The sequence below is a fragment of the Protopterus annectens genome, chromosome 8.part0 (genome assembly GCF_019279795.1).
Source record: "Protopterus annectens isolate FY-2018-M chromosome 8.part0, PAN1.0, whole genome shotgun sequence".
In the NCBI taxonomy this organism is placed as follows: Eukaryota; Metazoa; Chordata; order Ceratodontiformes; family Protopteridae; genus Protopterus; species Protopterus annectens.
Genome location: NC_056741.1, coordinates 1,499,076,880 through 1,499,104,781, shown reverse-complemented (window position 1 = coordinate 1,499,104,781; position 27,902 = coordinate 1,499,076,880). Strand labels below are relative to the sequence as shown.

The following is a 27,902-nucleotide window of genomic DNA, read 5'->3' as shown; positions in this document are numbered from 1 at the left end:
ACTCCATTAAAACAAATTACAACTTTAATTAAAGCAGATCCAGAAAGTGCATAACTCTTTGGAAATGCATTTTGGAAAGCTCAGCACTGAATCTCTGAACCTTCTGCAATCATTAGCTGAGCTTTTAAATACTTACTTTGTTGCAACTTTTTAAACTATCTCAAAAAAGTGAGCATAAATGAAGTATCATAAATGCACAGAACAAGATTATGCCAAAAGTAAAAAAAAAAAAATGAAAACAGCACCAGTGGCAGTTACCCGTATGCGCTTTGCTCGCATCATGTCTTCGGCCGTGATGTTGCTCACTACTGTTGATTTCTGTTCTGGCACCTGCTGCCTCAGAGGTTGGGATTGTTCCTCAGGCTGCTGCTGCTGTTCTTGTCTGGACTCCTGCACCAGCTGTGGATGTGGACTCTGCTTCTCCTGATCAAGTCCATTCTGGGTAGTCTGCTCATCCTCTTCAGGCTGATCTTTCACAGGAAACTGCAGAACCTCCTAAAAATTAAAATGTTTTGGTTACACCCCAGAGTTTCTTCTCATTCCTCTTAGTTTTTTCTTGAATTCAAAAACATTTGACAAATGTGTCTATTGCTGTAAAAAACGTTCTTCTATACTGCACAGCTTATAAAGAAAAGGATTGTGTCAAGATCTAGGGATGTCACTGTCCCCCTTTACTCCGCCCTCATTAGGCCAGTCATTGAATATAATGCCCCCTTCGGCACATATCTGTCCAGATACATGCAACTGGTACGCCAAAGACATACCTTTCAAAAAAGATACAAGGCCTAAATAACATGTCCTATATGAACTGACCCAAAGTTCTGTCACTGATACTCGGTATCCTACAGACTGCTAAGAGACGACTTGTGTCTGGCATACAAGGCATCCTCTGACTCCTTACTGATACATTTAATGCACATCAGCAAATCACATGGCATCAGAAATACTCAGTCTAGAGATCTAAACCTCTTCTGCAAGACCAACAGAACATTTGGAGGGACAGGTATATTTCGCAGAGGATACTGTTGCTATGGAACAGATTCCCCATCTACATAAAACAAAGTTTATCCCTGTCCATTTTCAAGTACAACTACCTATGGATGGGAAACAGAAAATTTACCCCTGTACTACTACTAGACAGATACAGTTCCTAAATGCTTTACACCATGCATGGGTCACCCTCAAATTATCTATGGTATGATCCCACTTATTCTCATTAAGGGTAATCTGCAATTATCAACCATGGTACGGGTATTGCCAATCTATAACCAAATGGGCTAGTTTATTTCAAGCACAAAAAAGGAAACTGGCTTAAAATGGACCACAAGGTCAGGTACACTAGTACTTGCCTATGAACCCATGTGTTGTATACCTACCTCAGTTACATTTTCAATAATATCACCAAACTACTACATCACATTTCCAATAATATTCAAAAACAGTGTCCCATTCAAAAACCGCCTTTTTTTTTTTTTTTTAAAGAAGAGTATACACTACACTTTGTAGCATCTATATTTATTTAAAATGTATAAAAAAGGATAACAAATGGATCCAAAAGGGAGCAATATCAGATACAGCTTGGGTATGAGGGAAAACAAAGTACAAATAAAATTAATCAAAATCTAATACAGTAAAGTGTACTGGAGGTCTGCCTCAAATTTTCAATAATCATTATCAAACCAGTTAAGTTATACTTCCAATCACAGTCAATGTCATACGACTTTCAGTATGTTTGTTTGTCTTTTCCCCGGTTAGGGGTCGCCACAGTGGAACTCCGGTCCGCTAATGACTGGCAGTAGATTTTTATGGTGCCGAGTTGCCAGCCTGATGCCCAACCTTCAACGAAGGCATGCCCATTCACACATGTCTTTCGGAGGCCACTCGACTCCAGGGAGGACATGCAGACTCCACACAGAAGGCACTCCAGCCGAGAATCGAACAGGAGAACCTCTTGCTGTGAGGCAACAACGCTACCGCTGTACCACCGCGGCTTCTACAACTTTCAGTATTAAGTCTGTTATATGACTTCCAGTATAACAGACTTAAAAGAAAATGCAAGTAACAGGACAAAATGCTGACTAAATACCTCAAGTGTTAGTCTACCATATTAAGGTGATTAAGGTGAGGTGGTTCCAGTTTGATCAGAGGTACTAGGTAGGGATCTCCTGTTTCCCCATTGTTATTTGCTTGTGTTCAGTGATGCTGGCATAGAAAATAACGGATTCACAAATTCAGGGATATAACTGATAAAGCACTCAAGGAAAGTTAGCTTTATTTGCAGATGGTAATTTTACTTGATAAATCCAGATGAGGCTGTTTTTGGTGCTGTCACTGACAGTTTCAAGTGTTATCAGGACATAAAATCTAACCTCTGCCCTTGTGCTTTAGGTTCACTTAAAACATTCCCAAAGCATATACACAGCAGGCTCATCCAAAAGGCAACCTGAGTCCACTCAATTTACCCCAAATTTAATTTGGACAAACTTTGTATCATTTAAATAACCTTACCAATTAATAATATGAGCATTCACATGATAACAGCAATCAATTATTAAAGTCACCATTACAAAAATAGCCACATTCCTTTTAAAAACATCACATTACTTTGCTATTGAATAAAACATATATAAACTTGATGTTACCAACATACATGTATATCCCACTATGCATACTTTAAAATACAATACATTATATTTGACATGCTCTTTCATATAGTAAAGTTGCAACAGAAATAAAGTCATTAAGACCTGGTGGAAACATGGCAGACAACTTCTACTCCAATTCAGTCTCTTTCTTTTTCAGCTTATTTTTCCAATCACCCCCTCTGGTTTGTATTTTAACTATTTCTAGTATACCAAATACAAATTTATAAAAATTTTGGCAAACCTGAACATTTCTATACAAAGCATTGTGACTTTTTTATTTTTAATATCATTTAAATGTTCATATATCCTATTCTTTAATTGACATTCTGTTTTGCCAACACAGAAATGTTGACAGGATGTACATATTGCCAAATATACTATTCTACTTGTTAAACAGTTCCCTTTCTGGGATACTACTTGACTACACAGTTTATTCAAGAAAACTATTCTTTCTCTATTAATATAGGGACATTGACTACACGTTCCACAGGGGTGTGTACCTACAGATGTTATATCCATTGAATCTACCTTGCTCTCAAGCAACTTCTTGATATTAGGTCCTGTACTATTTACAAATCTTGGTGTTCTACTCACCCTATTAAAAATGAAATGATTTGTCCTAAAAATATTCCAGTTGGCTCTAAATGCTCCCTTAATTTCATCTGAGAGAGAGTTATATTGTAGTACACAAGCTTTTTCATGCGTGTCTTCCTTTTTATATCTGGGGCCCATAGCCATACTCGTAACCAATCCTTCACCCAATAATGGTTTGTATACAACACCCCATTTTGCATAGACCTCATCTAGTACTTCCTTTATTAAGGCCTGGGGGTACCCTCTTTCCTGAAACATAAGTGATATTTTATTAAATTCAATTTTCACGTCCTCAAGATGTGAAGCCATGTGGGCTATTCTAACCGCTTGCCCTTTAATCTTCTTTTTTGTGCTAATAGATGGTTACTATGAAAATGCAGATATTCATTACAAAAAGTATCCTTCCTATAAAATCACAGATTTAAACCCACTGTTATCATGAGAAACATATATATCCAGATAATTGATTCCTTTTCTATGGTAGTTATAAGTGAATTCAATGAAGTCTGTAGTTTGGTTCAAGTATAGCATAAATTTATCTATTTCTTCCTCATATGGCCCATCCCACAGGATACAAATATTGTCCAAAAACCTTGCTTAGCTTTTGATCCTGTGCCAAAAAGGGCCCATCTATAACATATTTAGTCTCCCATCCAAGGACAACCAGATTTGCATATATGGAGGCACATGCCACCCTCATATCTACACCCCTGATTTGTTGATAATATTCTCCTTCAAAATAGAGAAAAATTATTTTCAAGTATAAAATTCATAATTTCACTTATCAGGGTGATTTGTGCATGTGTAATGTCTGAAAAAACAATCAATGTTTCCTCAAATAAAGCACTACCTTCCTCCTTGGATATAACAGTGAAGAGATCTTTTACATCAACTGTTAAAAAAATAAAGTTCTTATTCCATAGTTCTTGCTTCAAAAGCCCCAAGGACTCCCATGAATCCTTCACAAGATGTACTTTACCCATAATGTGCTGTACTGAAGTATCCACAAATACTGCCAGTGGATGAGTTTTTGAACCACTGGCAGCTACTATGGGTCTAAAAGGTGGTTTTAATACACTTTTATGGATCCTGGGGATCCCGAAAAAAATAAGAATAACTGGATCTTTTTTATGTAAAAAAATGATATAACTCATGATCTATTCTCTTATCTATTCCTCCAAATATGAGTCTGTATGTGTATATGATATATTTATCTGATTTTTAGACACCCCTACATAAGTAGATGCATCAAATAAAAGATCTTGCATTGCATTAGAGAAGTCCATTGATCTATATAGGACTATACCCCCACCCTTATCTGGGGTCATTATGTGACTAGATTTGTCTTTCCTTAAGTCTAATAAAAATCATACTCTTGTTTAGCAAGATTCCATGGAACATCTCTTTTACGCAAATGGATATCATATATATCCTAGAATACTAATTTTTCATAGGTATCCAGCAAGGGATGTAGTGGAGGATTATAAATACTTTTTTTCTTAAATGTTGTACTGTTACTATCTATTCTTGGTAGATTTTCTGTAGATGCCAATACATCATCTTGTCCAGTGAAAAGAATATCAAGATTTAAATTCTTGACAAAGTTTCAATGCAAAAATGCTAGCCAATAAACTATCTTTCCTTTCTGGGACAAATTTCACCCCTTTAGACAAAAGGTTAAAGTATTCTTCAGTAATAATTCTGTCCGTATAATTGTAAATCATAAATCCTTCACTACTACATACTATCTCATGCAGTTCATTTGGACCAATTAATTGACCCCCCCCCCCCGATATTTGTTTTTCCTCTTGGGTTGGGGGCAATAGGACCTGTTGTATTCTCCCTTGTCTGTATACTCCCTTGTCTGTATACCTGTGTGCCAGTCTTTCTGAGCGCCTCACCTCTTGAAAACCCTGCTGTGATTCCATTTCCTCCAAGTTGTCCCCATTATTTCTCACTACTTCACTATAACTAGCCACCATTCCATTACCATTCCTATTCAATTCATTACTGTTCATAAAAAGTTTTTCCATGGGATATACTTGCTTATTCCTATATTGTTTTAAATCTCTGTCTAGTTTCCTTTGCTTTTTATAAAAAATATTACTTCTTTCTACTTTGTCTAAAATTTTAAAATACAACTCATTATATTGAGAAAATAACAAGTCTTCCCTTATTTTTACATCATCCAACAAATCGACTTCATTTGTTATATGTATCCTCTGTTTTTCATAATATGACAGTATTTTTTTTTTTTAAATTAATTCCCATGTCATCAAACAACATTGCAAAATCATCCACAATACTTTCATCGTATGTTATACCAAAAGGAAATTTAAACAAACGTAGGCCTTGTGGTACCACATTTAGTTGTATGCATAGTTTAAAATAAGCAATGTCTATTTCAGTAGTCTGGCACCAGAAAGCACCTACAGTGAATGTGTGACAGCAAAAGTTTCAAAGAATTGCTGCAGGACTATGGTCTATGGCAAGAAATACTGTACTGAGGAACCTTGCTGCAACTGCAGAGGTGTTTTATCATTACTATGAGACTTTCTATGATTCTGAGACTAAATGTAGGTGTGCCAAAGGTAGTCTGCAAGGGAGTTAATGGACCATATAACTGCTGAAGAGTTTAGGGAAAGGGGGGGGGGGTTCAAGCACAAGGTAAAACCCCAGGCAACAATGGCTTCTCAGTACAGGTATGGAGGCATAATAAATGGTTCCTTATCTTGCAGGGATGTTCAATGAAGCCCTTAGGAAGAAAGAGTGATACCTAAATCATGGAAAAAAGCCAGATTAGTGGTTCTGCCAAAGGAGGCTATAAATCTCCATACTTCAACTTTCATATAACTACTGCCATATTTAACTATGAGTAAAAATTATTTATGCCTATAATCAGCAGTGAGACTTCCAAAGCATTTGGAAGAGTTGACTTGATCATCAGTGTGAACTGGGACAGGGATATTAGACATTTGTCAATGTAACCAAGATAGGATTACTGATTAGGGCTGGTCAGACTAATGATGATGAGATTGTGATATTAAGTTTGTATAGAGGGAAGGCATTTGATACAGCTGAATAGCATTATTTAAAAAAAAATGAGTGCCTATGGATATGCATGGGAATTTACAGAATGACTGAAGGCATGGCCTTTCTCTCTCAGTCATGCTATCAGGGGTGACCATCAAGGATGTCCTTTGTCAAGAATGTTGCATTATACTCAGAACCACTGGCTGCAAAGATACAGAAATTTATGACAGAGGATACTGCAAATGCAGTAAACAAGTAAAAATAAAAATCAGTGGTTGCTGATGTGTTTATCTGACAAGACCCAAGCAGTATTCAAAGTTCAAGTTTCAAAGTTGGATAAGTTTGGAAATTGTTTGGGTTATAAGATTAATAAAACTAGAGAAGTGTCAAATTATGTTTCACTGTCAAGGCTGAGGCAAGTAAATGAATTTCTACGGGAACCTTCTCATCTCAAATACATGGAGTCAGCTTGGGAAGTTCAATACAGAAATCGCTATTTAAAATGTGTTAGGAAGTTTACGCTTAGTTTGAAATCTGATTTAAAGAGATGGAAAATGGTAGCATTACACTTAGATACAAGAAATTAATTTGTGTGTGTTGTTTCCACTATTTTGTTCTAATCATTCTGCAGATATTCTCAAAGTCAGCCAGAATATAATTATATATTTTATCTGGGATGATGGGAAATCTACACTACCATGTGAAAAGTTAGTGTCAGCAAAGGAAATTGGAGTATCTACATCACAATACCGTTCAAATAAAAATGCATTTAACAACACAGGTGAAAGCTAAATGGAAATATCTCAATGGCCCAAGAGGAAGGAACAATAAAGAATGCAAGAGAGTTTTGTCTTATTATGCAAGGAGAGGCAAGTTCCTTTATGTGCTGAAACAGGCCCTAGAGAGGATCCCTATTGAAATGGCATCACTTGTAATGCTGAGAGTAGACGCACTGAAAAAAAATGTAGTAAAAAAACAAATCACTGTCTCTCTTCTCCTTAAAATTTATTTTTTGCAGAGGGTCAAGCACTCCACACCACCCAAACTTATATATACCAACTTCAAGGTCACCATACCTCAGACAGAAGGGAATATTCAAATATGCAAATTTCTTTTTTTGGGGGATTCAATCTCTTCAATCTCAGCATTACAGGACTTACTAAAGCAGGTCCCAACATTTCAGTACTTTTTTAAAACCTTGTATAATGGCATGTCATAAAGTAAAGCAATTTTGTGTAGTATATATATTCATGGGTATTTTAAATGTGGGGGTGAGGGTGAGTCTTTTCAGTAACTGATGTATGGGAAAAATATTAAAGTAAACAAGTACCTTTTCCAGTTTTAAGAAATATGAGCTTGATGATGTTAAAAGACAAGAAAGGCTGAACAAAAGCAAGTTTAAGATATGTTGTAGTGGTGGTAGGGGGTAAAAGAGCACCGATTATATAACATATAAAGTTGAAATATTTTCTCTTATTTTTGCATAGGTGAATGTCTGGATTAATGCCCTTGGCTTAATCTGAAAACAAGAGTTTTCTGTAAGCAAGAACGTTTACAGAATGAGACAAAATCATAATATCATGAGAAGCACTAAGTTTCTTGCATACCCAATAATACTTGCTTCGTTTTTACCTTTAGCAAATGTTCAGTGTGCGTCAAGTCATTTTCAACCAAATGTAGTTGTAAATTTGGTTTTGCTTGGAGTGAAATTGATAAAGACTCTTTAGTCCATTTATGGAATTATCTGTTTTTTTTTCTTGTTGCTGGCTATGTTGCCATGGAGACAAGCAGTCTGCAGGTGCAAGAAATTAACCTTGAAAGTTCTAAGCATTGTTTGCTAAGGGAAGTGCAAAATTTAAAAAGTACAATGGCAAGCAGCTCAGTAAAAACAAAGTTTGAAATTACTGGAAGTAAATAAGAAAGAGCAGCTTCCCTAGCAACCTTAATACTTTGATACATTTAACAGAATGGTCTATTTAGTTTTATTTAAAGATAAATAATTTTTTCTTAAGGCTAAAAGTGAATATTTTCTAAGAATACAGGATAGTTTTTCACATGAGGTAAACAGAGATAAGAAAAGACAGCAATCAGTATAAGTTGGAGAGCACATGCTGTAACAAGTGCTTTAGTATGGGTTACCTTAATTTTAGGTTAGATAATGCCCATGGGTATAGCTGTAGATTTGTGGACATTTCTCTATCAGTGGGTTAAATTATTAGTTATGTACTTACCATAACTTGGTATTTGTGTTGTCCTCTTCTCATTCTGCTTCATGTATGGGTCTCAGATCCGAGCCTCAGATCCGGCTCAGCCACCTCACACAGATTTGAACTTTCAGGCTCAAACTCCCCCTACCCACAATCCTCTACATCTCACCCAACCTCCTCAGATCATGTTTGCTGCCACCAAAGCCAAGGAATAAAGAAGGAAAACCAAAAGCTAAAGCTGGAACCAGGGTTCTGACAAAGGCTATCTACATCCTCTAGAAGCACATCCAATAGGAGGGGGATGGTTGGGCGGGAAGGTGAAGCAAAAAGAGAAGCGGACAACACAGATACCAAGTTATGGTTAAGTACATAGCTAATAAATCTGATGTTGTCCCTCTCATTCTGCTTCAAGCATGGGTAAGAGTCCCCAGCTACATAATTTCTTGAGTGGCCTCAAGGAAGGATATGCCAGAGCACTGATGAACCAAAGGATGTCCTGCTCCTGGACATGACATCCAATTTCAAGTGGCACACAAAAGTGTAAGAGTTAGATCAAGTGGCTAAAGCACAAATGTCCTCAGTGGGAATCCTAGAAGAAAAAGGAGCAGACACAGCAATAGATCTTGTCAAGTGAGCTTTTGTAGGACCTGGCAACTGCCAACCATTCTTTTCATAAATTAAGGCAATACAGTTAGTAATCCACTTTGCAACTGTCACTTTAGAAACAGCTTGACCCCTACGATTAAGGGAAAAATAAAACAACTGTTCCGACTTCCTGAACTGCTTTGTCCTATGGAGCTAAGCTAGAACCTAAGCTGCTTGTGGGCATACAGGGAATGCAGAAGGTATTTTCCTTTGTTAGAATAATTAGGAAAGAACACCGGTAATTGAGTACATTGGTTGATATTGGAAGATGTAGCCACCTTCAGCATGAAAGGAGAATTAGTAAGGAGAGACACCCTATCCTTGTGGAAAATGATGCAAGGATGTTTGGAAGAAAGTGCTTGTAACTCTGAAACCTATTTTGCTTACATAATGGCAAGAAGAAAAGTGGATTTCCAAGACAAAAGCTTCAAGTCGCAATCCTTAGTCGGCCCAAAGGGACTCTCAGTTAAAGCTTACAGAACCAGAGTGAGATCCCATGGAGGTGCAGGATCTTTAATAGGAGGCCTCAAAAGAAAAAACCCTTTCAGGAAGGTTTTACATAACCTAGCAGAAACAATAGATCTTGAAGGCAATCCTGAATGAAAGTTGAAAATAGCCGCTAACTGAAGTTTAATGGTAGCAAAACTAGAACCTTGCTTATATAAAAATTCCAAAAATGACAGACTAGAGGGAATTGGAGCTGAAAAGGGTCAATGTTATTGTTGACTGCCCAAATGGAGAACATCTTCCATTTACTCTTGTATACCTTCTTGGTAGATTGTTTCTGAGAGGCCAAAGGTATAGCTTTGACTGGAGAGGAAAACCTGGGCCCTCAAGCAATCATAGGAACTGGGGAAACCATGCGGTCAACTCAAGAGTGTGGAGATCGAGGTGGCGTCCTACCATCAGGTGAGAAAGGAGGTCTGATTTGGGTTCCAGCATCCATGGAGGATGTCTGAAATAAGACTAGAGGAAGGGGAACTACACCTGATGAGGCCAGAAAGGGGCAATGAGGGTTACTGAATTCTTCAACTATATGGCTTTCTGAAGAAATCTTTGGATCAAAGGAAGAGGAGGATAGGCATAGAGGAGTCCCGGGGGGGGGGGGTCAATCATGGACCAGAGCATCCCTTGAGAAACCCCCTGATGAAAATCACAGCAAAATAACTGTTGCAATTGTTGTTACAAGGGGACACAAAGAGGTCGCAGCAGGGAAAGCTGAGCCTGTCTGCTAACACGCTGGACTTCCCTGGTAAATGTGTTGCAAGAATAAAATGGTTTGAAGAGATTGCCAATTCCCTGACCCTCATGGTCTCTCTGCAGAGGGGGTACGAAGGGTTCCTCCTTGCTTGTTGATGGTACCAGACAACAGACATGTTGGTGCGAATTGCAATAATCCCTGGAGGGAGGACGTCCTGAAAGGCTTGCAAGGACAGAAGAACTGCCTTCATCTCCAAGATGCCAACATGCAGACTGGTCTCTGAGTCCATGAGCCTTGGACCATCTTCCCCTGGAAATGCCCCCCAAACCTAGATGGGAAGCATCTGTGGTCACACTGGCTGAGGATAAGGGAAGAATAAACGATCTGCCAATTGTCGGATCTGCTTGAATCCACCACCTTAGATGAGATCTGCAAATGCTTGTCAACCTGATAGGAGCAAATAGGGGATGACGTAGAATGTACCATTGAACAGACAGTGTCCACTGGAAAATGCACATATAGTACCTTGGCAGCAGAACCAAAAGAATGGCAGCAGCCATAGATCCTAGAACTCTTAGAATCAACCTGGCTGTAGGAGATGGATAAAGCAGAACAGCTTGAACTTGGGACTTCAAAGTGTCGCTGTGATGTTGGGGCAAGGCAGCTACTTGAGTAGAAGTGTTCAGATGTACCCAAATGAACTCTAGGTTCTAAACTGGCATTGGTTGTGACTTGTCCACATTTATAGTGATGCCTATAAAATTAGACAACTGGTAAAGATATATTCTGGCCTGACAAAGTTGATATTGAGTGGAGGCAGTCAGGAGCCAATCGTCCAGATATGGGAATACCTGAAACCCTTGCAGTTGTAGATGAACTGCAACCTCTGCCATGCACTTGGTAAACACCCGGGGGGGGGGGGGGGTTGTGGTGAGACCAAAAGGCAGGGCTCGGAACTGGAAGTGATTGGATACCACACAGAAGTGCAGATGACTTCTGGAGCATCTGTCTACTCTTATGTGATATTACGCATCCTTGAAATCCACACAGCACATCCAACTGTCCTTCCTCAGCAAAGGGAATATGGACTGTACCCGTCACCATCTGGAACTTGGTCTTCTTCACGAACAAACTGAGAATGCTTAGGTCCAGAATGGACCACAAATCCCCTGTTTTCTCTGGCACCAAAAAGAAATGGGAGTAAGTTCTGGACCCTTTCCGATCAGTTGGAACCTCTTGGACGACTCTTTTCTGCAGCAATATGGCAAATTTGGCCACTGCCAACTCCCTCTGACTGGGTGGAACATTGGGGAGTGGTTTTAGTACATTTGGAGGAGGAAGGGAAAAGGGAATGTAGTAGACTCTAGATATACTTTTTCGCACCCAAGCATTTGAAGTGATTTGGGCCCAGGTGCTTGAGTGCAGAGAAAAATGACCCCTAACTGTCTCCAGAGTAGAGCAGTCGGGCAGCGCTTCAGGAGCACTGAAAGGACTTGTCAGGAAAGATTCATTACAGCCCTGGTTCTGCGGGCCCCCTCTGCCTCTAGGGTGGTGTCTTCCATTATAGGCTCCTCCTCTGCCTCTGAAGGAGAACTCTCTGCTTTGGTCAGGAAAGGAAACTTGAGAATTAGGAAACCAGGTTTTCTTAGCACCCCTTTGATTCCCAGAGTAGGCTCGTTGGGTGACAGAAAACGTAATCCCTATGGCAAAGTCTTGCCTTCTTTTTCGCAGTGGGTCAGGGTATCCTTAACAGATGGTCTGAACAGAGAGGAACCATCAAAGGGGGCATTGACAAACTAGGAATTAAAGGACTTTGTGAAATAGCAGAGCTGCATACAGGCATGATGGTGCATTGTGATGCCGATGCCAGCTGCTCTGGAAGAACCCTCCACTGAGTGTGAAATAAGTTTCATGGAGGACTTGGCTATAGAAGTGAGAGTGACTAGCTTATGGGAAATTTTACTGAACTCACCCTTGGGCACAGACTCTGCCAGAGAAGAGAGTTCCTTAATCAAGTCTCTCTGAAGGTGAGTAGTGTGCCAAGTAATTGAGTGCCCTCAACAAAAAAGTCGCTGAGGCATAAGTGTGCTTCTCCAACCTCTCCATTGCTCTGGACTCCCTGTTCAGTGGATGGAGAGTGGAGCTCTGCTGGGTGAGCTCCTTCTTGGTAGCAGCTGCCACCACCATAGTGTCAACTCAACGGAAATACTCCAGAAAGTGCGGTCCTCCGGGGGGGGGGGGTGACAGTATCTTATCTGGGCATTTAGGAACTGGTTTTATGTCTGGCTCCTTCCTGGCCTGACTAGCAACCAGGTCAATGAGAGCATCCGGCAGGAGGACCACCTAAAATGTAGATGGTCCTGTCCCAAAGGCCTCCAGGAATACAGATTCCTCTGAAGAGGGGGTTTTGGAAGTCCAGCCACCCTTTACCTTCAAAATCTCTAATATGTCTGCAAAGGAGACATCAACTGGTGGCATTTTGGGGGACCCCTCTCCCTCACTGTAATCTGTATCCTCAGTGAGGGACTCCACAGAAGAGTCCACATGCCTCCTTTTGCACGTCTTCTTCCGTGGAATCTCCTCCATGGGACACTGAGGGGAGGAGTCAGAAGAGGAAGGGACCACCTCAAGTGGAGCAGGCTGGAGGTCCTTCAAGACAGGCTTACCCTGGGCAAGAGTGGTAGATCCAAGAGGAGGAACACAGGGTGGAGCAGCAGTGGGAGGGTCCGGCATTCTAATGACAGAGAATGCCTCTTGCAATGCCTGAAAAGCAAAGGGTCCCAAAGAGATACCACCAAGCTCCCCTGGTGCCAAAGATGCTGAGGAAGACAGAGGCAGCCCACCAGAACTCTGACTCCCAGAGAGAACCAGACCTGCGCTGTTGAGGCCCAAAGCTCTGAGGGGAAGAGACTGATCTGAGAGCAGTGGCGCTGACCCTCTCCCCTCGGATATGGCCAAGACATCCTCGATCTGGGCCACTTTCTGATCTGAGGACCTCAGAGCAGAGGCCGTCAAGGCAGCTGTCAGAGTTACAGGAAGCAACGGCCCTCTGATCAGATCCCAAATCCCTCAGGAGACTACTGTCCTGGGGCTCTGAAACAGAGAGTTGGATCAGAGAAGGAGAACAGGTTGCAGGCTGGGCAGGCTCGGATTTGTGATAGGATGGAGTAGGAAGAACCCCCATCTGAATCTGGGCCTTGATTATGGATCTAACCGCCATATCCACGTAATGATAGAGGCTTTGAAAGGATCTGGAAGGAGCCACTGAAGATTGACAGGAATGCCTGTAGCATTTTCAAAGATACTGTGGGAGAAACCAAGGTAACTGATCTCCCTGGGCAGCTAGAATATGACTGCGGATCCATAGACTTATGGATCCTAAGCGGACTGCTCGGATCCAAGGACTTCTGATCCAAGGCTGTGGTAGAATTGGAGGCCTTGCTCGGAGCCGTCAAGTCAATCGGATCTGACAGAGCTGACATAGGCCTCTGCGCCTACGTGGTTGGATCTGAAGTCTTCTGAGCCTTAGCAGGCAGCTCCAAAGATACCGTAAGCTCCTTGGGGCATCTTTTCTTAGCCTCAGAGCTGAGAGAGAGCTGGGACTGGGGTTAAACACATGGAGAAGTAGAGGACAAAAGACCCTTCACAATAAGCTTATTCTTTCTTCCCTGTATTACTCTGGAGTTGAACCTCTCACAAATCCTGCAAGGGGTGGCCAAATGAACAGACCCTAGGCAATACACACAACAGTCATCAGCACCCAAGTGCAGGATTTTTCTGTCACACTTGGACCATCTTTTAAAGCCAGTTGGTTTCTCCATTACTGACAACAAACAGGAATATCAACTGCCAATTAAGATGAACAGCCTACACACTGCAAACACAACTACAACTAAAAGTAACCATTACACAACTATAATAACAATATGTCACTAACAAACTAAGAAGAAGAGAGGAAAGAAGGGCCGAAGCCCAAAAGAGAGGGGAGAAGAAGCCTAATGTGCCTCGAACAACTACAGGAGGAGAGAGACTAAACACTAGAGAGAAAATAAACCACAATAATTAAACTAGTTAACTTTGAACAAGGTAACAATATGAAAATAAACAGAAACTTAGCTGAGCCTGGAAAACATGTCTAGGCACACTGGCAGCAAATGAGACCTGGGGAAGTTGAGAGAGATGTACAGAATTATGGGTAGGGGAGGAGTTTGAGGCTGGAAGTTCAAGTCTGTGGGAGGTGGCAGAGTCAGTAACGAGAACCATACGTGAAGCAGAATGAGAGTGACATCAGATGATCTTTTTTTTTTTCTTACAAATTTTTTGTGTGCTTGTTCTAAGTTAATAGGTTATGGGGGTGCACTGCAAATGTATTTAGTTTAGTTGTCTGAGGGTTTTCACAAAAACAAAAAAAGACTTGAAAATGTGACATAGGTTAAAATGGGTGTAACAAAAAAAAAAAAAACAACCATATCAACCTGCCAACCAATGGTGCAGGCATGCATTACAAAAGTTTGAAATACACATTCAAAAATAGCTATATTCTGTATAATAAGTGAGAACAGCTTCTTATCATAATGACTAGGTTATCCATATTACTTTGGAAAGTAAATGGTCTTAGAGGTATAGACAAAAGGTAAGAGTATTGAATTATAAGAAGAAATGCAGAGTGCAAATAGCAATGCTGCAGAAGACAAACTTGAAAAGAAATGAGCATGTGAATTTGATAAAGAAAGGATTTTTGTTAGGATGGATATTCAGCAGATTATTAGGGACAAAGGAAAAGGAGAGCAAGTAGACCAATTACTGGAGAAGCTCAAATAGTGATAGAAGAGGAAAATAAAATAATAATGGTTGATTTGTGGTAGTAAAGGGTTACTGGCAAGGGAGGAGGAATGCACTGATATGTATTTACATTCCACCAAAAACTGCCATTATGTAGCATAAGAAATTTTGGGAGAAATAATCAGCTTTCAGCAGGGAATATTACTTTTAGGTGGGAATGGAATTTGATTTGCAACAGTGAAGATGTATGTGAAGGATCTGGAAGGGAAAATATAACAAAAGAGGGTAGATTTCTAAGGAAACGTATGAAAATATTTGGTACGGAAGACGTGGATTCAATAATAGGAACTCAAAGAAAATTTACATATTCTCCAAGGGAAAATAAATGGGCTAGACTTGAGTGCGGGGCTGACAAAGGTGAGAGTACTGCAGAATAAGGGGACTCTCACAGAAAAAGAAAAGGTGCAACTGTAGAGTTCTAAAGAAAAAATAAGGGAGTACCTGGATAATATGCACAAGTTTAGACTTTAGAAGGACTACTGTTAAGCAACTGCTTTTTGATAAAACTCCAGAACACAAAACTTTTAGCACAAGGACTTGGGCAATAGAAAGTATAAAGGGTTACCACCAAACTGAGGGAGCCTATAACATGAAAAACAACCCAATATCCTATACGGGTACTACAAATATTTTGGAAATTTTATGAAAATTTGTATAGAGCAGAGAAAAGTGGAAGTCAAGAAAGAGCACATATGGAAAAATTAAATATGCCAAAATTAGAGGTAGATGAGACTCAACAATTAACAGCTCGGATAGGTGGAGAGAAGATAAAAACGTATGATCCGTTGGCAGGAAAGTCTCCAGGAAGGTTTGTTTAACACGATTTTAAAAGGAAGGGAAGCACCAATAACTGGGAAGAAAGCTGCTGTGGCTGTAATAGCTAAACATGGTAAAGACCCATCAGACCCAGTTTCATATAGTCTCATTTCAATTTTAAACCATGATTATAAAGTGTTTCTATCTGTACTTGCTAAAAGAATGACAAAGCTGTTGCCAAAATTGATAGATAAGGATCAGTGTGGTTTTGTGGAGGGGAGACAAACATTTTGCAATATTTACAGAACAATGATGATCCAGAGGGAAGCATAATGTAAAGAAATACCGCTGTTGGTGGTCCTTCATGGAGAGAATTTGACAGAGTAAGCTGAGATTTTTATGAGCAGGGCAATAGAAGCATTTGCATTTCCTGATACAATAATAAGATTAATTAGGATATATGAAGGATAGGAGGCAAGAATTAAAGTGGGATGGCTGCTCTCTGATAAGCTGTATCGGAACAGAGTAACTTGGCAGGGGTGTCCTCTTTCTCCCTTTGTTATTTGCTTTATATTTAGAGCAACTGGCAAAGAAAATAAGGGACTCTGAAAATCAAAGGATATAACTGGTATGGTAATCAAGAAAAGCTGGGTTTATCTGCACGTGATAAATCCAGAAAAAGACATCTCATTGCTGTAGAACATTTTGAGACAGTTCCCAAAAATACATAAATTTCATGACCAGAACACCACTGCAGGACAAAACAAACTTTATTTGACACGTTCTGGTGCCTCGGCTTTTTGCCTTCTGCTGGAACAGTTCTGAACACAATTTTGTCCCTATAAATACCTGCACTTCTAATTACTTAATTAACCAATTAGCAAATGAACTACTCCATTAAATCAATACATTAAGCAAACATTCTCAGACTTTCAAGCTATTACACTTCTCTATACAAGACAAATAGTATTAAATATTTAAACAGGGATTATAAATACACTTTGAAGCAATCTTAAATTGTCATTATATGATGTTTTTTAGTATTCTAGTATGACCAATCAGCAATAGGGGAAACTTTAAGAAACAGACAAGAGAGCAGAATGATTATTAATTTTCATACCTTGCATCCCGATGGAATGAATTTAGAAAATAATTTGATCTGAAACAGGGAGTTAGGATGTTGTTTGCACTTAACATTATGTATGAAAAGAGTTTTTGTAATAATTTTTGGATGTATTTAAAAATTATATAAAATGCATTTAGTGAGATATTTAGTCACATAATAACATTTAAAATTGTTCAAAAGTCCATTTATGATTTGTTAAAATATGTAATGCTATTTGGCTCATATATGAAAGTGCAATAGTTTCATAACTTGAGAAAGCTTATTTTATTAATTGGTTTAATTAATTAATATTTATGTTTAGCATCCTAACTGAATGAATTTAGAAAATAATTTGATTATTTGAAATAGGGAAGCTAGGAGGTGATTTGCACTTTATAACATAATAAATAAGAATTTTTTTTTGCTATTAAGTTAAAAAGATAAATAATATAAAACATATTTAATAAGACATTTAGTCATATAATGACAATATAAGACTGCTTTAAAGTGTATTTATCAAAAATGTTCCACCAGAAGTCAAGAAGCCGAGGTAACAGAACGTGTCAAGTAAAGAGTTTGTTTTGTCCTGCAGTGGTGTTCCTGGTCGTGGAATTTATGTATTTTTGGGAATTTTGTTCTCTTTGGATGTGTATTGAGTTAATTTTGAGACAGTTCCAAGTCTTTTCAGGATATAAAATTAATGACGATAAAACAAAGGCTTTATAACTTAATTGTATTGACCATGCATTCTCTATCCTATCATGCAAGTCTCCTACCTAATCCTATTTAATTCCCTTACATCTAACTGTATCTAACTCTGTATATACAAAACGTCCACCTATATCTCATTATCTATATTGCTTTGCATGAGTATTTCTCTGTCTATGAAAATGACTGTATAGCTTTGTATGTCTATAATTGTCATTGGAGCTTTTCTTCCCGGGCCTGCACTGAAAATGGGCTCTTCTTGGCCCAGTGGACTTCCCCGGTTATCAAACTGAAATATTCCACTCTCAATCAGAGACACCCAACTGTACTCAGACTTCAGACAACTGAAGGAACACTTCTTCACCCAAAAAAAGTGCAGCTGCACTCAGACAGATCACTTTACATGAACCGTGCAGCTCTCTCACACCTCTTTATCCCGATTTCGTCCTTACCCTTATCTTGCTATCCCCTTACTGTCTCAGTTATGCTACCTTGTTCTTCTCTTTGCATATCTCGTGTTCTTTCCTTTTTATTCCTCCTCCCTCAGCGTGCCTCTCTCCCCATATCTCTTTCTCCCAATGCTATCCTTTCCTACAACTATTCTCAACTGTGACTTCTAATGATTAAATAGCTCTCTATATAATGATATGCTTCTAGCCCTACAGCATAAGCCATCTCAGTGATTATGGCTATATCTTATTCAAAAAGCTCTATGAAGCATAATTCCATTTTTCCAGCCATGTTTTGACTTTGTAGACTTTTCCTTGAATTAAATATTACAGCATATTTTTACATCTGTAAATATGTATGTTTTATAGCACACCCTTGTATCTATAAGTATGTTTTACTCATTTATGTGATCTTATTTATCCAGGCTGTACCTGTAAATGGTCAGCTGAGATCAGTGCACTACCCCTGTAAACAAATATAAATAAGTAAATGAAGGCTATAACAATGAAGTATGTACCTACACATGAATTGTTTCAGCAGTATTCATTTATGGAGGCATAAGATATAATACTCTGGAGTATGGACTAAAAAGACTTCCGTTATGGCAGCTAAGGTATGTGGGAATAGTCTAAACAAAATATGACACAAAAACTAAGAAATTGAAAGCTCTTGTTTATGAATACAGATAATAAGAAACAAGCAGTGAAATTGTTTATAGTCCCTTTAGTTTTATATATAGGTCAGGCATATTTTTATCTATCAGAGTAGACGCTCTGGGCAATAAGTAATTGGGAGATGAAGGAATTTATCTCAGAGGGGAAGAGGGCAAAGTTTAAGTGGGATAAGTTGAACCTTCCAACAGAAAAGGGTGGTTTAGGATTACCTGATTTACAGGGATATTTTAGAGCTACACAATTAAGGCTCATTTTCACAACACAAGCAAAGCAGAAAGTTATTCAAAGTAGAAAGGGATGGATGACAAAGCAGAAAGGAAATTCAAGAAATAAGGATAGCGGAATTCTAGATGCAGATCCCTAAGGAAAATTAACAGTCGAATGGAATATTATATTCATAAAGTAGCAGAAACTATTTTAAGAACTAAGCCAACACGAGAATGGAGAAAGGAGTTTTTGCTGACAGGGATGATTGCAAGATGGGATACAGATAACAGGCAAGAGGGTCTGGAATTTAGTGGAGAAAACTGGGAAAGTAATCAAGGTACTGGAAACAAATAACTAGAGAGGGAAACAATAAGATGAGGCCATGAAGACATATGGACTGCAAGGCTAGAGACTGCCTTCCCTATCCAGGACTGATATCACAGTATAGGCAAAGAGAAATGGACAGGGGAATCATAAATAAAAGACATACTCTGTATAGTTTTTAGTTGAATCTAGAACAGAAGCTGCTGTTAAAATAGGGATGCTTAGTATGGCTTATAAAATATTGCACAATAACCAAGACTCAGAGTAAGTTAGGAAAGATTGGGAAGAGAAACTGGATGAGCAATAATAGGAAGATGAGCATGGCTCCCAAAAATGCAACAAAGTTGAAAAGGTTTAGTATTTATTCTTCAAAGTATATATTTTTATAATGCAAGCAGACTGAAACAAATTTTCCTCAAGCAAATGGCAAATGTTGGAGGAGTGATGGGGAAGAAAGATGTAAACGGGAACATATATTTTAGGAGTATAATGAGTTGGAAAATTTTAAAAATTCCCTACAGACTAGACTACACTGTCAGAAATATTCGGTAAGCCAATGAGTATAACTATGGAAATTATTATTTTGAGGTGGGACAAAGGATCTGAATTGTCTTGACATGGTAAGGTCTCGTTAAGTTTAATTCTGGTGGCTGCCAACAAAGCAATTACTAGAAAATGGAAATCAAAGTCTACACCAACTGTACTTGAAGTAATGAATATTGTAACAGAGACAAAAGAACTAGAAGTGGGATGTTTAGAAAAGGGAAGGAGCAAATACACAGAAATAAATGGAAATTGTGGAATGCAGAGTAATGCACTGTAGGAGGAGTGAGGCTTGAGGGAATGCAGAAATTGGTCAATTTCCGTAATTTTGGAATGATGATAGTTATAACAAAAAACATATGTGATATATAATGCATCTAAATGGAAACATGTTATTATGGTTTGTTTTCTTTTATATTAATTTATATTTGCCTACATCTTAAGTGATAATTTAATAAAGGTATTAATTCATATAGCTTTATAGAGGAGAAGCAAACGTGGCAACATTAATACAATAATGATTCAGTGGGAAGCAGAATGTTAAGAAAATACCACTATTTTTTGTTGGTCAAGATGCAGAGAAAGCATTCAATAGAGTCACAGCAAGGATTTTAGGAGAAGGAAAATGGGAGCATGAGTATTCTCTGACAGAATAATAGGGTTAACTATGAGGATGTATGAAGGCTTACTGGCAATAATTTAGGGATAGTGCCTCTCTGACAATCTGTGTTTGAACAGACGAATAAGATGGGGTGTCCCTTTTCCCTGTGTTATTTGCTAATGGAGCAAAGAAAATAAGAAACTCACAAATTCAATGATACAATTGGTATGATAATCAAGAAAAATTAGCTCTATTTGCAGATAATATTATTTTATACTAGATATATCCAGGAAAGGATATCTTGGAAATGTAGAACATTATAAACAGTTTAAGATCTTTTCAGGATATTAAATAAATGGAGGTAAAACAAAGGTTATAGCAGTCAACTATGGATCCACGTATGAATTGGTTCATCAATACCCATATTTACTACTCAATGATAAAATTAAGTATTGAGGTGTTTGGAATAAAAACATTCTATTATGGCAGCTAAGGAGACTAAACAAAAGGTAGTACAAAAACTGAAAAGCAGGAAGTGTTTGGTTATGCATATGGATACATAAGAAACAAACAGTGAAAATATTTCTAGTCCTTTAGTTTAATATTCAGGTCAGGCATAGGCATATTTTAATCAGAGAAGTTGTTGACCATAATTAATAGAGTTGAAGGAATTTATTTTGGAAGGAAAGAGGGCAAGTAAGTGGAATAAGTTGATTCTTCCCATAGAACAAGGTGGTCTAAGCTTACCTGGTTTGAAGGAATATTTTCGAGTAAGCTATTAAGGCTGATATACATAACACAAGCAGAAGTTTATACAAAGTGGAAAGGGACAATGAAAGGAGGTAGGTTGACAACAATCATGCAAAATATAAAGTAGAAAAAAACATGGAAATGGAGAAAGGAGATTTCAGCAATAGGGATAACTGCAAGTAGGAATACAGAAAGTAGCCAAGACAGGGATGGAATTTACTGGAGAAAATTAGCAAAAGGGTCAAGGCTTTGGAAGCAAATAATTAGAGAGGGAAAGGTAACAGAGTGGGATGAGGCTAAGCCAAAGTCTGGAGTGCAGGTTACAGACTTCCTGCACTACCATAGATTTTTAACAGAATAGAGAATAGAGGCAAATAGAAAGGGTCAGGGGAATGTTAAATGAAAGACTAGCTCTGATGGTGTATTTAGCAGAGTCTAGAAGAGAAATAAAAGTTATGTACACACCATAATTACGCATCTGTGTTGTCCATTTTCATTCTTCATCAATGAATGGGTCTCGGATCTTGCTCGGCTGCATTTCTTTCAAGCATCTAGATCCAACTTTCGAGCACCTGACATTATCCATAATGTCCCAGACCCCTGTTTTACCTCAGATCGACTTTTCTGCTCAGTCAGAAAAAGGATGCTTATAGCCCACATAAAAGATAAAGCTAGAATAGGGGCTCAACCGGGAACACCGTTTCCAACATTTCTATCAAATCACTTACAGAAGAAAGGGAGAGAGGAAAGGGGAGGGGGGAGTTGAGAAAAATATTATATCTATTGTTATTATTTTCATTCATTGACAGAGTCCCCAGCTACGATAACCTTGGATGGCCCTCATGGAAGGATATTCGTGAGTACTGCAGAACCAAAGGGAGCTCCTTGCCTTGAAATGAGATCCAACTTGTAATGAGTAATAAAGGTATGTGCATTAGACCAAGTGGCTGCTGCACAAATATCAACAGAAGACCTAGCTCAGAAGGCAGATGAAGCAGCTATGTATCTAGTCGAGTGAGCTTTTGGAGGACTTTGCAAAGAGAAACCTCATAAAGAATAAACATATAAAATGCAATCTGTTAACCATTTTGCTAAGGTAACTTTAGAAACTGGTTTTCCCAATCTGCTTGGGGCAAAGGAGATGAACAACTAATCAATCAGTTTTCCTAAACACCTTCATCCTATGAACATAAAAATTAAGTTGTCCATGTACATCTACGAAATTAAGCATGTATTTGCCTTTATTAGAGAACTATGGAAAGAACACAGGTAAAATGATTACTTAGCTAATGTTAGCCTCAGATACTACTTTGCATCAATAGTGTGTCCTGCTGGACAGAAAAAAGAGATATACACGTATGTCGGACAGTATTATTATAACGGATTAAACGTATATGTTTTAACAGACAATTCTGGAATTGAAGAGGTTATTCGCAGTTCACCTAATTTTGAACAACAGGTTGAAAATTAAATGGGTTGGTTCATGCCATCAAGATTTTATCTTGGAGGTCTGACTGCAACCAGAGACAAAAATGTCTGGGAAAATGGACTAGGAATCTTACTGTATACTGTCCTTAGGGGTAACTACTACCCTGGAAGGGTGGAAGTTTTTGAATTTGTTTTATAGCTTTCAGATGATGCAACAGATCTTTGCAGATCTCTGGGTGTGTATTCTACCAGAGTCAGGTGACCAGTTTTTTTTGGAACCTGACAGGAAAGATCTCTCTCACATAACCTCAGATCTCATCTTGCCTTGCAGTAGTAAACAATTCAACACACTTCATCTTGCCTTACTGTAGTAAGTAACCAGGGAACTGTAATTCTTTAGTCAGTCAGGAAAATACAGTGAGTTTATTAAGTATTCTTTGTCTCCATCTGTGTGAATCTATCCAACTGTGTTATTTTTTCATATCTCCTGTGATGAAACTTTGGTGCGTACTGTAACTAGATATTCAGTATTCTAAAGTTTTCTATTTTATTTATTATTAAATATTGATAAACATTTCATTGTGGGTGGTCTTTTAGAGAATACTTTTAACATCTTGAGAGCACTTGCTCTTATTTTAGTGACACTGTGCCCGCCCCCAAAAGCCTTGATGCATTGGTCAAACTCTACTATTTGTATTAGTATTAATTTTACTCAGTATAATTGGGTACCCTTGTAAGAGCCTTAGAGTAGCTGACTGGTGGCGGTGTAATTACCTCATAGTCTGGGCAGAGGGGGCACAGCTGGTAAATCTATGCCACCATTTCACAGCTGTGTGCGTGTGTGTGTGTGTGTGTGTGTTAAAATCAAATATCCAAGTGTGTGTGTCAACTACTGGAAACAGGGACACAGAGCTCCAAAGTGGTCAGTGTGGAGTCTTGTTTGGGGCCTGGAGAGAGAAAGAGTCCATCCCCAGATCAAGAATGTGCTCCCTGTGTGCTCTTAAGGGAAACTGTGCTTGGTGCAGAGAGCTGCATCTGAAAATACTGTGTGTATCCATCTTTGCTCCTGGTGACTGTCCCTCAGTGGTGTCAGTGCTGAGAATTGGGTCTCCTTGGTCCAGAGTAGGAACTGTCACATACTGATGCAGCTGTGTGGGACATTAACTGAACTTCAGTAGCCTTTGGGCTGTTGTCACTGAAGGTGCGTGTACACTCAGCAGCCACAAGGTAAACAAAGTTTCATTTTCAGAACAATATTTGTTAGCTTAGTTTAGTCAGGGAAAGGAGGCAGACACATAAGCAGAGGATTATGGCAAGCTGACGAAGAACCAGTTAGTTAAGGTGTGTGAAGCCAAAGGACTGGTGCATGCCAACCTGACTAAAGAGGAAATAATTTCATCCTTAACTGCAGCATGGACCTAAAACCAGTCTGATGATGGGGGGATGTGCAGCCTTCAGAAACAGGACAGTTTAACTTTTCCTCACAGGACTTAAAAAAATATCTGGAATTAAAGAGACTTGAAATGAAGGCCAAACATTTGGAATTAGAATCAGCAGAAAGACTGCAGCAGGAAACACATATGGAATTAGAATCAGCAGGGAGACTGCAGTGTTTGGAGGCCGAAGAAAAGGAGAAACAGATGGACATAGAATCAGCAAAGAGACTGCTGCATTTGGAAGTCAAACAGAATAACAGACTGCACTGTTTGGAAGCAGAAGAAAAGGAGGAAAACATGCTAAAATGAGAGGGAGATGCTGACTCTTAATCAGGGTCATGGAAGTAATGGGGAGGGGAATAACTGAATCCCAGAAGCAATAAAAGTCAACAAATTTCTTCTACAGTTTGAGGGTGATAATTTTGATAGTTTTATTCATATATTTGAAAGAGTATGTAAATTGTTTAATGCTGACCTAGTGCTCAAGGTACAGTTACTGACCCCCTTACTCCAGGGTAAAACTGTCACTGCTGTTTCTATATTATCCAGTACTGATTGTTCATTAGAATGTTTTAAGTTAACACCTAAAGCTTACAAGAAAAAGTTTTGTGAACATAGACGCAAGGCAGATAAAAGTATATGTGATTATATTGCTGAGTTAAGCACTTATTTTCATAGGTGGGTGAGTGGGTGTCACGTGATCACTTTTGAAATGCTGGCAGATGTTTTGGTGAGGGAACAAGCCCCTTAGCAATTTGCCTAAGGACATGAGAATCTGGTTGGCAGACCGAAAGTGTAACTTTGCAGATGAGCTGGGGAGAAAAAAGGATCTCTACTTAGCAAGCAACACATCACTGTACAAGAAGGGGATACCCAGTGCTGCACATGGATATAGGCGAACACATGGTGGGCAGCCTAAACCACCCCAACAGAGTCCACCAGTAAAAGGGGAAGCCACTAGTTCAGATACACGTCCAGGATCAAGGGTTAAATGTTTCAAATGTAACCAGAGGGGCCATGCAGCATACAAATGTCAACTGAAGCAAGGTGGAGAACAAAAGGTGAGGAAGCCAGCAGGTGGGAATAACAGCATGCCAGCAGTAAGTTGTCTAAAGACAACTGGGGTACCAAACTATCACTGGAGTTTGTATCCTACCTTAGTGGCTGGAAGACACAGCCTCTGACATAACCATTGTGAAGCCTGCAGTGGTTAAAGAGGAGCAGTACTTGCTTGGGCAGTCCACTCTAGTCAGAGCTTTAGGAGAGACCCCATTGCAAACACCTATGGCCAGGATTCACCTTGACTGGTAGAATGGAAAGGGAAGCAAGCAGGTATGACTGAGAATATGCCTACAGATGTGCTGACAGGGAAGGACTCTGATAATGCAGTCCCTTGTGTGCATGCAGTCACACACAGTCAGACCTGGAGACAGGCATGTGGGTCTGGTAGCCTGGGGGAGACCCACACAGACCCCACACAGACCCCACACCTAAAGCCGGAACTGGTGAAATGGCTATTTCATGGAGGGAGCTACTCTGTAGCAGTGAGCCTGAAGGTGAGCCACAGCTGCTGGTAGGTACTGATGTTCCCTTGGACAGCGTGACTGCAGGAGGATACCAGACTTCCTCTGGAAGGGGAACTGAAAAACATCACAAAGATAGAGTTGAGATGGGCTCAGCTCTTGAATCCTACACTATAAGAGGCTTGAGGGAAATAGCTACAGAGGCGCCTGATTCTCAAGGAAAGGGGGAGTCTATATACTAAGACAAAGGGTTACAGTACAGAGAGTGGACCCCTGAGGGAGGGCTAGAGGGTGAGATAATACAGCAGTTGGTAGTGCCTAAAGCCTAACATCTGGCATTTCTACTCATAGCCTGTGACATCACTTTTGCAGGTCATATGGGCCTAAAGCATATCAAGAGATGTATTATGAAGAACTTTTATTGGCCTGGGATTGCAAAGGGTGTAACAGGTTACTGCAGGACCTGTGAGCAGTACCAAAACATAGGCACAGCAAAAGTTCAAATCTCCTTTATTGGCTTTGCCTGTGATTGAGGAGCCATTTCAGAGGGTGGCTATGGATATTGTGGGGGCTCTGAGTATCCCAAATTCCACAGGGAAGAAGTATATCCTGGTAGTAGTAGATTATACTACTTGATTCCCTGAGGCGATGGCTCTGTCCTCCATCGAGGCAGAGAAGGTGGCAAATGCTTTGCTGGAGATTTTCAGCAGGGTAGGTTCCCAGAGAAAAATACTGACAGAGGAGCCAATGTCATGTCAGACTTGCTGGCTTTTCTGTGGAAGCGCTCTGGGGTGAAGCACCTAAAGACCACCCACTACCACCTCCAGACTAATGGTCTTTGTGGAGAGGTTAAACCCTACACTAAAGACCATGCTACGGGCATTTGCAGACCAGTTTGACAGAGAGAGTGGGACAAATATTTGCCCCATCTGCTCTTTACATACAGATAAGGTACTCCTGGAATCCACAGGTTTTTCACCCTTTGAGTTGCTGTATTGGCATAGGGGGAAGGGGCCTTTAGATATGATTTGTGATGAGTGGGAGGGTGACTGAATTCCACAAGGAGTCTGTTGTGGCTATGTCCTAAACCTCAGGACAAGGTCTATGGAGCTCATGGGATTGGCGCAGGAGAACCTGGTAGGAGCCCAACGGCCGAAAAAGGTCTGGCATGACGGGAATGTTCGAGCTCAAGGCTATGTTGTGGGACAGCAGCTTATGGTGCTCATTCCTGTCAGATGCAATAAGCTGCAGGCAGCTTGGGAGGGACCATTCAAAGAGATAAGGAAGGTCAGTGATGTTAATTACATGGTAAAACCTGTTAGGCAGGAGGCAAGAGCACCTTCAGCATATCAGGGAGGTCATGGGCAGACTGCAAAGGACAAGATTGACCATTAAGCCCAGTAAGTGTCAGGTGGTTATGCCAGAGGTCTCCTACCAGGGACATATAGTGAGAAGTGGTAAGATCAGGGCAGAACTTGCCAAAGTGGTGGCTATTCAGCCATGGCATGAACCTGTTACCAAAAAAGCAGGTGAGGGCATTCTTGGGAATAGTGGGGTACAATTTGTTCCCAATTACAATGCAATAGCTGCTCCCCTTACAGACCTAATGAGGAAAAACAGGCCAGATAAGGAAGTACTGACCCCAACCTGTGAGCAGACATTTCAAAAGCTTAAAGGGGCTTTGGGAGGACCCCTGTGTTAGCCAGTCCAGATTACAACAAGCAAATAATTTGTTGTGCAGGTGGATGCTTCAAACCATGGGGTGGGGACTGTATTCAGCCAGGTTTCCTCAGAAGGAGAACAGCACCCAGTCATATATCTCAGCAGCAGACTCCAACCAAGGGAGGAATGTTATGCAGCTGCAGAAAAACAATGTCTAGCCATAGTATGGGCACTGCAAAAACTTCAACCCTATCTGTATGGAAAAAAATGTACTATGGTCACAGACCACAAACCATTAACATGGCTACATCATGCAAGCCAGCAACATGCCAAGTTATAAGAGTGGAGTCTAGAGTTGCAGGCATATGACATGACAGCGAGGCACTGTACTGGAGTCAGCAATGCCAAAGCAGGTGAGCTCTCAAGACAGGGTATATGTTAATGTGTTCCCAGACAGGCCCATTTCTCTCAAGTAATATTTTTCCAGGGTCACTTGAAAAACTAGATTGGGTCTTCAAAGGGGGAGAGATGTGATGATATGAAGTAGTGTCATCTGTGCCAGGGAGAG

At 39.7% G+C, this 27,902-nt stretch overlaps 1 protein-coding gene across 2 annotated transcripts in view; it reads right to left on the bottom strand.

The window, feature by feature from the left end:
* The window catches only part of PRDM10 (PR/SET domain 10), a 1,088,540-nt gene that overhangs the window by 641,603 nt on the left and 419,035 nt on the right, over nucleotides 1–27,902 (bottom strand). For both annotated transcript variants that reach the window (XM_044081083.1, XM_044081084.1), the window contains exon 9: nucleotides 259–495. In XM_044081083.1, coding sequence (XP_043937018.1) covers nucleotides 259–495 — 237 coding nt within the window. The remainder of the gene's footprint in view (nucleotides 1–258; nucleotides 496–27,902) is intronic.